Below are 10334 nucleotides of genomic sequence, written 5' to 3'. Positions count from 1 at the left end.
GCTGAGGAGAAGGCCGCCCCCTTCGCCAACAAGGTCCTTGCCGTCCCCAGGGCTCCATGAGGCTGCCAGGCACGACCTTGAATAATCCTTGTCATTTTGGATGTCCTATAACAAAAACATTATGTATGTTTCGTGTTTAGGCCCCATATTGCTAATGTTCGCGTGGAACTAATGTCTTTACTTAATCTTAACTGCATGTTTATCCCTCTTGTGTTCACCCATTAGTGTTTGTATGATTAGTCTCTTTGCATATTTTGGTTGCCTGCCGGTATCATACTACCGCGATTATCGTAAGCCACCCGCTCTTTGAGCATGCTCGGAACAGAGCGAGGGCGCAAACAAAACCGACAAGGTTCCATCACACGAAAGATTTCTTCATACGAACACCTTGGTATTCGAGGGATAAGCAAACACAAATTCTAGAGATAAAGAAACAGTGAACACGTGGACTTAGCTTTTGTCCATGCTCCCTCCCCTCTCCAATTGCAGCCGCTTGTCGTGTCCACATGCCTTGGGGGAATGGCGTCTTGCGTATTGCTTTTGGATCCCCGGCAAGGGCTGGAAGGGATCGTAGATACCTCGTGATCGACTGGATATGGTGCACGGTAGGATCGATTTCCCTTCCTCCTCCTCTTTACACGTTTAACGATCTTTGCAGCAGCTAGCACAAAAGTCACGCTGACGCGGATGGCCTTTCCGGAGCATGCTTGCTGGGGCGTCGACCAACGGATTCACACCGACACTCCACTCAGGATTTTCCCTTAGCAGGGTAAATGCTGGACCGAGTTTCATGCGGGCTCATCGACATCGATGGCACTAAACCCAGTGTGGCTCGATCGTTGACAAGTGAAAGTGGTGGAGAAAGTAACCGTGTACCTTATCACCCCGCTCTTTCTCCCGAAGAGGGGTCGCATGGCGGCCGCGCCGTTTAGGCCGGTCGGGGTCGCCATGCCCCCGTCACCCACAGTTTTTGCTACTGCTGTAGCCGTGGTAGATAGAGGGGTGTGACGAGAACTAGGCGGAACGGATGAAGGAGCGGGCTCGCTTCCTTCCCGATCCGTCATGTCACCCCTTTTTCTCGGACGTCATGGACGATGAAGCCGTCGATGAAGAAGACGATGATGAAGATGATGCGCTGCTTACACCCTCGGGTTCACGCGAGCGCCGCCCCCCTACCTGGCGCGCCAAAGATGTCGTGGAATAACACATCCACCTATGGGACCATCGGCCCCTTGTGGTTCGGCAAGGGGGGGGGGAGCTGCTACTTCTTGAGCTTGCGTTGCTTTTTCCCTTGATGAGGAAAGGGTGATGCAGCAAAGTAGAGATAAGTATTTCCCTCAGTTTGAGAACCAAGGTCTCAATCCAGTAGGATACAATGCACAAGTCACCGAATACCAGCACAAACAATCAAACAACTTGCACCCGACGCGATAAAGGGGTTGTCAATCCCTTCACGGTTACTTGCAAAAGGGAGATATGATAGAGATAGATAAACGGCAAAGTAAATATTTTTGGTATTTTTGGTTTATAGATCGGAAAGTAAAAGATTGCAAAAAGACTAAATCTAAAACTAATACGATAGATCGAAAACTTATATGATGGAAAATAGACCCCGGGGCCATAGGTTTCAATAGAGGCTTCTCTCAAGATAGAAAAATATTATGGTGGGTGAACAAATTACTGTCGAGCAATTGATAGAAAAGTGCAAAGTTATGACGATATCTTAGGCAATGATCATGAATATAGGCATCACATCCGTGTCAAGTAGACCGAAACGATTCTGCATCTATTACTATTACTCCACACATCGACCACTATCAAACATGCATCTAGAGTATTAAGTTCATAAAGAACGGAGTAACGCATTAAGCAAGATGCACTATTGCAGGATGCTGCTAACGCGACACTAATCACAGACCCTTCGACAAAACTGTGTGGGATGCAATAATCGCAAATGGTGGTGTAAAAAACCCGTCAAAAAAGTTGCAAAACGTTTGCGATGGCGGATGCATCAAACACGGTTCAAATTTTAGTTGTGTGTGCGATGCAGGGCATATGGTTCAGTTCAATTAATAGTTTGCGACGAGGAGGAAAAAAAGAATTGGGCAGCTAGATGAAGGTGTGTGCGATATACAGCATACAATGCACTCGGATGAACTGTTTGTGATTAGGCAACACAAAAAAACGGTCAGCCAGATCAAGGTGTGTGCATGATATGCCTCCAACGTATCTATAATTTTTTATTGTTCCATGCTGTTATATTATCATTCTTGGATGTTTTACAATCATTTTAGGGACATTTACATCTATGCCCTTAACTCGAACCCACTACCCAGTTTTGCCCCTAATTTTTAGGTATGCTCAGTTTTGCCCCTCCGCCGTTAGTTTCACTTATAGAAATGACCTTCTATGTCGTTACCGTCCGGTCAAAGGGATTTGACTGTCCTGAAAAAATAGCAAAAAAGTCAAAAAAATTGAAACTTTGTGGGATCGAAGATACTCATGTCTGCAAGGTGTGTACCAATTTTCATGCCGTTTGGACACCCTGGGAGCTTGTGGGAAAGGAAAACATAAATTTTGTACGTATGTGAACAGTAAATTCAAAACAAATAGAGAAAAAATAGACAAAAAATGGAATTTTGTGGGACTGAAGATACTCACATGCGCAAGATGTGTGCACATTTTTGTTGTGTTTGGACATCGTAGGAGCTCGTGGAGAAAAAAACCAAAATTTAGCTCAAATAAACTTTGAAAAATGCACAATTTTTTTCTCTAGAGCGCCTCATACGTCATTTGATCACCAAAACTTGCAAGCACCTTGTGCACTCAAGCCTCTTTCAAGCCAAAAAATCAACTTTTTTTGAATTTTGTTGCTATTTTTTTGAATTTACTGTTCATAGACATAAATTATTTTTGTTTTCCTTTGCCATGAGCTCCTGGAGTGTCCAACCAACACAAAAATTTGCACGCGCCTTGTGGACAAGACTATCTTCGATCCCACAAAATTTCAGTTTTTTTGATTTTTTTGCTATTTTTTTCTGGATGGTCAAAGTCCTTTGACCGGACGGTAACGGCGCAAAAGGGCATTTCTATAAGTGGCACTAACGGCAGAGGGGGAAAACTGAGCATACCTAAAAAATAGGGGCAAAACTGAGTAGTGGGTTGGAGTTAGGGGCAGAACTGGAATTGGCCCATCATTTTATAGTCATTTTATATCATTTTTTGGTACTAACCTATTGACATAGTGCCAAGTACCAATTGTTGTTTTCTGCATGTTTTTTACATCGCATGAAATCAATACCAAACGGAGTCCAAACACAGCAAAACTTTTTCTGGATTTTTTTCGGACCAGAAGATATCCAGTGGGCCGGAGAAGCACCTGGGGGGGGGGGTGCTCCAAGGGGAGCACAACCCACTAGGGCGCGCCTGGAGGCCCAGGGGTGCCCTGATGGGTTGTGCCCACCTCGGTAGCCTCCTGAACCGCCTCTTTGCTCTATAAATACCCCAATATTCCAGAAACCCTAGGGGAGTCGACGAAAATCAATTCCAGCCGCCGCAAATTCCAGAACCACCAGATCCAATCTAGACACCATCACAGAGGGGTGCATCATGCCCATTGGTGCCTCTCCGATGATGTGTGAGTATTTCTTTGTAGACCTACGGGTCCGTAGTTAGTAGCTAGATGGCTTCCTCTCTCTCTTTTGATTCTCAATACAATGGTCTCTTGGAGATCCATATGATGTAACTCTTTTTGCGGTGTGTTTGTTGGGATCCAATGAACTTTGAGTTTATGGTCAGATCTATCTTTTTATCCATGAAAGTTATTTGAGTCTTTTTTGATCTCTTATATGCATGATTGCTTATAGCCTCGTATTTCTTCACCGATATTTGCGTTTTGTTTGGCCAATTGATCTATTTATCTTGCAATGGGAAGAGGTGCTTTGTAATGGGTTCGATCTTACAGTGCTTGATCCCAGTGACAGATGGGCAACCGACACGTATGTAGTTGCTATTAAGGATAACAATATGGGGTCTATTTCTACATAAATAGATCTTGTCTACATCATGTCATCGTTCTTATTGAATTACTCCGTTTCTCCATGAACTTAATACACTTGATGCATGCTGGATAGCGGTCGATGTGTGGAGTAATAGTAGTAGATGCAGGCAGGAGTCGGTCTACTAATCTTGGACGTGATGCCTATATAATGATCATTGCCTGGATATCGTCATGCTTATTTGAAGTTCTATCAATTGCCTAATAGTAATTCGTTTACCCATCGTTTGCTATTTTTCTAGAGAGAAGCCACTAGTGAAACCTATGCCCCCGACTTTCTTATTTAACTAGCCTTTGCGATCTATTTTTATTTGCTTTTATTTTCAGATCTATTAAACCAAAAATACAAAAATACCTTGATGCACTTTATTTTATTTGGCGCTCGATCTATCAATTTATTACAACTCTCTCACGTCCTTTTGCCAATTTCTGGCGCCGTTACCTGAAAGGGATTGACAACCCCTTTAATACGACGGGTTGCGAGTATTTGCTATTTGTGTGTAGGTGCCGCTCACGTAGTGTTGTGTGGTTCTCTTACTGGTTCGATAACCTTGGTCTCATCACTAAGGGAAATACCTACCGTCGCTGTGCTTCATCATCCCTTCCTCTTTGGGGAAATACTGACGTAGTTCTAGTAGACATCAGTGCAATATACAGCATGCGGTTCACTCGGATGAACTGTTTGCGTTGAGACAAGAGAACAGAAACGGTTCAATATAACAAGATGTGTGTGATACGCGACAAACATTTCTGTAATCAGAAATGTGTGCCAAGACCGATAATAACACAGACGATGTCTACTAATAAGACGTGTGTGTTGTACGATGGGATTGCATGCAGAACAACAACATACACACACACACACACACTTATAAGGACATGGTTGCATAACCAAATTAAACATCCACTTACATAGGTGGCTACTACAACGATGGCATTTGCACACACGAAAGTAAACTATTACATGCACAATTACATAGGTGGCTACTACACACATGACATTTCCGCACACCAAAGTAAACTATATATTACATGCATGATTAACTTGGATAAACGATCATCTATTCATCATCTACTTCTTGTGACGCTTGCTCTAGTTGTGGCTCGATCCGGCCTTGTCGATCTCCATAACAAGGCACTTCCTCATGTCAACGGTCCACCAGTGCATGTCGTAGCATGTGTACACACTCTTGGCCGGGAACCTGAGGTGAGGTTCATCCAGTTGCCGCATCCAGGCCCCATGCCAGGATACGGGACGTGTTTTGTTGGCATCCCGCTTCATCTTTTCTTAGTATGGGTCGATGATGGCCGAGGCGAGTTCAACCAGGGAGTCCTTCTTTGTGCTGCCCCAGACCCTGTAGTGCTCACGGATTTTGATAAGGTTCTGGCAGGCCAAGCCCGTAACCTTGAGCTCGTCGATGGTTTCCACCGTGGCGAACTTGTAGTCGGTGCTGTTGACAAACCTGGTGAAATGGTCGCAAGGCTCTTTGGCCGTGCAGTAGTGGTAGATGAGGACGTGATGGCGCACACACAACTGGGCGGCGACAACCTTCTGATCTATGTTGGGATGATCGGTGGTGTACTGGAGGTCGATGCCGACCACCTTGTACTTGTCTCGAGCAAGCAACTTCTCAACGGTATTGATGTAGTCGTCCACCATGACCGGGTCGATGGTGTACACCACTGAGAGATCCGTCTCCCTCGCGCGGGTCTCGACTTTATGCTTGCCGAACTCCATTGGAGCGCCGCTAGACATCCCCTCTCTATGTGACATCGTGGGTGTGCTTGTTGTGTTGTGGGGCGCGATCGAAAGGTTGAAGAGACTAAGGTTATAATGGCCGCGGGAATTAAAGGGAAGCTGGACGGCCTGGAATATTGGCATGCCTTGATGGCAGTTCTAATTTACAGCGCGTAACTCCATCGTGCCGCACGTAACTGCATCACGTGGCAATGCGCACGGTGCAACCGCATGCATATGGGCCCCCCGACATGATCGTGTGCATGCCCAACCACTGGCAGAGCGCGCGCGGAGGGACGCGAGCAGAGCGCTCCGCGGTCGCCTCAACGACGAGCAACCATATATATGCATATACTAGTTGAACGCGCAAGGAAAAGCTGTCCACAAGCCGAGCGCGTCGACGAACATGAGCAGAGTGCGCCGCGGCGCCTAACGACGAGCAGAGCTTGTCAAGGGACGCGAGCAGAGGCCGGCACAGTGGTACGTGGCAAATGAGACAAACTATGGGCAAACTCTTGCTGGTATATAACCGTTTGTGATTGATGAATTCATCGCTGACGGGTTACCTAGTGCGGTCCGTGTGCGATGTGGTATGCTCTGTCTGTAGAACATCTATGCTCTGCGTACAGAAGAACAACATATATATACTTGTAACATGACATGATTGCAATACCAAATTAAACATTCAATTACGTTATATAACAAATACCATAAATATTGCAAGGTTCAAATTCAAAGATTACAATGCCCAAATTCAAACATTGCAAACCTCATCATTTCTGCAAAGGGATCAACCGCTGACAAGTCATGTATGGGTTTGACACAATGACTTCCAATTGCTCTGTCATATGCTCTTCCAATACGAAGTTTAGCTTTTTTGAGCCTCTTCCATTCCGCAGTACCTGCCGGCTCTGATCAACATACCATTCATCTTTCCTAATTAAATGCATGTTCAACCTCAATACCCTCAGCACCCTTGCTCTGGCAAGAAAGAACCTGGCGAGTGTAATCTCCGGTAAGGTCCCGCGGTAGGAGTTCAAAGTAATATTTGAGAGATGCAGATCCAGGCATTCAATGTGATTGTCGTTATAAACATTATCCACCTCCGGGACTATTATTATCTGCAAAAGAAGAGATCGTGTTAGTGTCGGTGTCAAAACCGGCCGATCTCGGGTAGGGGGTCCTGAACTGTGCGTCTGAGGATCGAAGGTAACAGGAGGCGGGGGACATGATGTTTACCTAGGTTTGGGCCCTCTTGATGGAGGTAATACCCTACTTCTTGCTTGATTGACTTTGATGAGTATAGGGGTGACAAGAGTTGATCTACCTCGAGATCGTAATGGCTAAACCCTAGATGTCTAGGATGTATGATTGTGATTGCCTCTACGGACTAAACCCTGCAGTTTATATAGACACCCGAGGGACCTAGGGTTGTACAAAGTTGGTTTACAAAGAAGGGAATCTTCATATCCGAACGCCTTGCCTTCCACGCCAAGGAGAGTCCCATCCAGACACAGAGGGAAGTCTTCTATCTTGTTTCTTCACGGTCCACCAGTCCGGCCCATGTCACATAGCCCGGACGCCCAGGGACACCCTAATCCAGGACTCCCTCAGTAGCCCCTGAACCAGGCTTCAATGACGATGTGTCCGGCGTGCAAATTGTCTTCAACATTGCAAGGCGTGTTCCTCCTCCGAATACTCCAAAGCTATTGATTAAAAGAACTATGTTCGGCTCTTTATAACTGTCACAACCCTGAACCACAAGGGCAAAAATACATAAACAAAATAAACCATGTCTACTGACAGTTTTTTTGGCGAGACATTATGTTCTGGTCTTATTAGTATTTCGAACCATTTTTAGCCTCTCGCTTCGTATTTCGAGGCGTGGTCCTTATTGACACGTCTTGTCAAAGCAGAGATCGTGTCCCTGAAGGAAATATGCCTTAGAGGCAATAATAAAGTTATTATTTATTTCCTTATATCATGAGAAATGTTTATTATTCATGCTAGAATTGTATTAACCGGAAACATACTACATGTGTGAATACATAGACAAAACAGAGTGTCACTAGTATGCCTCTACTTGACTAGCTCGTTGATCAAAGATGGTTATGTTTCCTAACCATAGAAATGAGTTGTCATTTGATTAACAGGATCACATCATTAGGAGAATGATGTGATTGACTTGACCCATTCCGTTAGCTTAGCACTTGATCGTTTAGTTTGTTGCTATTGCTTTCTTCATAACTTGTACATGTTCCTATGACTATGAGATTATGAAACTCCCGTTTACCGGAGGAACACTTTGTGTGCTACCAAACGTCACAGCGTAACTGGGTGATTATAAAGGTGCTCTACAGGTGTCTCCGAAGGTACTTGTTGGGTTGGCGTATTTCGAGATTAGGATTTGTCACTACGATTGTCGGAGAGGCATCTCTGGGCCCTCTCGGTAATGCACATCACATAAGCCTTGCAAGCATTGCAACTAATGAGTTAGTTGTGAGATGATGCATTATGGAACGAGTAAAGAGACTTGCCAGTAACGAGATTGAACTAGGTATTGAGATACCGACGATCGAATCTCGGGCAAGTAACATACCGATGACAAAGGGAACAACATATGTTGTTATGCGGTCTGACCGATAAAGATCTTCGTAGAATATGTAGGAGCCAATATGAGCATCCATGTTCCGCTATTGGTTATTGACCGGAGACGTGTCTCGGCCATGTCTACATTGTTCTTGAACCCGTAGGGTCCGCACGCTTAAAGTTCGGTGGCGATCGTAATTAGGGTTTTTGTGTTTTGATGTACCAAAGGTTGTTCGGAGTCCCGGATGTGATCACGGACATGACGAGGAGTCTCGAAATGGTTGAAACATAAATTGATATATTGGAAGCCTATATTTGGATATCGGAAATGTTCCGGGTGAAATCCGGATTTTACCGGAGTACCGGGGGGTTACCGGAACCCCCCGGGGGTTATTGGGCCTACATGGGCCGTAAGGGAGAAGAGGAGGGCCGGCCAGGGCAGGCCGCGTGCCCCTCCCCCTAGTCCGAATAGGACAAGGAGGGGGGGGGGCGGCGCCCCCCTTTCCTCTTTCTCCCTTCCTCCTTCCTTTTCCAACAAGGCAAGAGGGGGGAGTCCTACTCCCGGTTGGAGTAGGACTCCTCCAGGCGCACCCATAGGGCCGGCCGCACCTCCCCCTCTCCCTCCTTTATATACTAAGGCAAGGGGGCACCCAATGACACACAAGTTGATCCTCGTGATCGTTCCTTAGCTGTGTGCGGTGCCCCCTTCCACCATATTTCCACCTCGGTCATATCATAGCGGTGCTTAGGCGAAGCCCTGCGTCAGTAGAACATCATCACCGTCATCATGCCGTCGTGCTGACGAAAATCTCCCTCAACGTTTTGCTGGATCGGAGCTCGAGGGACGTCACCGAGTTGAACGTGTCCAGAACTCGGAGGTGCCGTACGTTCGGTACTTGGATCGGTCGGATCGGGAAGACGTACGACTACTTCCTCTACGTTGTGTCAACGCTTCCGTTGCCGGTCTATGAGGGTACGTAGACAACACTCTCCCCTCTCGTTGCTATGCATCACCAAGATCTTGCGTGTGCCTAGGAATTTTTTTGAAATTACTACGTTCCCCAACAGTGGCATCCGAGCCTAGGTTTTATGCGTTGATGTTGTGCATGAGTAGAACACAAGTGAGTTGTGGGCGATATAAGTCATACTGCTTACCAGCATGTCATACTTTGGTTCAGCAGTATTGTTGGATGAAGCAGCCCAGACCGACATTACGCGTACGCTTACGCGAGACTGGTTCTACCGACGTGCTTTGCACACAGGTGGCTGGCGGGTGTCAGTTTCTCCAACTTTAGTTGAACCAAGTGTGGCTACGCCCAGTCCTTGAAGGTTAAAACAACACCAACTTGACAAACTATCGTTGTGGTTTTGATGCGTAGGTAAGAACGGTTCTTGCTAAGCCCGTAGCAGCCACGTAAAACTTGCATCAACAAAGTAGAGGACGTCTAACTTGTTTTTGCAGGGCATGTTGTGATGTGATATGGTCAAGACATGATGCTAAATTTTATTGTATGAGATGATCATGTTTTGTAACCGAGTTATCGGCAACTGGCAGGAGCCATATGGTTGTCGCTTTATTGTATGGAATGCAATTGCGCTGTAATGCTTTACTTTATCACTAAGCGGTAGCGATAGTCGTGGAAGCATAAGATTGGCGAGACGACAATGATGCTACGATGGTGATCAAGGTGTCGCGCCGGTGACGATGGTGATCATGAAGGTGCTTCGGAGATGGAGATCACAAGCACAAGATGATGATGGCCATATCATATCACTTATATTGATTGCATGTGATGTTTATCTTTTATGCATCTTATCTTGCTTTGATTGACGGTAGCATTATAAGATGATCCCTCACTAAATTATCAAAGTATAAGTGTTCTCCCTGAGTATGCAACATTGTGAAAGTTCTTTGTGCTGAGACACCATGTGATGATCGGGTGTGATAGG

At 45.7% G+C, this 10334-nt stretch overlaps 1 protein-coding gene across 1 annotated transcript; it reads right to left on the bottom strand.

Annotated features, from left to right (window-relative positions):
• Window positions 1-2415: 2415 nt before the first annotated feature.
• Window positions 2416-5717, bottom strand: LOC147984256 (uncharacterized). The gene is made up of 2 exons (XM_087541028.1): window positions 5412-5717; window positions 2416-2445 (listed from the first exon to the last, which is right to left on the bottom strand). The coding sequence occupies exons 1-2, from the start codon at window positions 5715-5717 to the stop codon at window positions 2416-2418; spliced, it is 336 nt and encodes a 111-aa protein (XP_087397154.1).
• Between the last annotated feature and the right edge of the window lie 4617 nt (window positions 5718-10334).

This window comes from Triticum urartu, chromosome 2A (assembly GCF_056163025.1).
Source record: "Triticum urartu cultivar PI428250 chromosome 2A, HENAU_Tu73, whole genome shotgun sequence".
NCBI classification, from domain to species: domain Eukaryota; kingdom Viridiplantae; phylum Streptophyta; class Magnoliopsida; order Poales; family Poaceae; genus Triticum; species Triticum urartu.
Note: the sequence above shows the minus strand (reverse complement) of the source record. Positions and strands in the feature narration are given on the sequence as shown.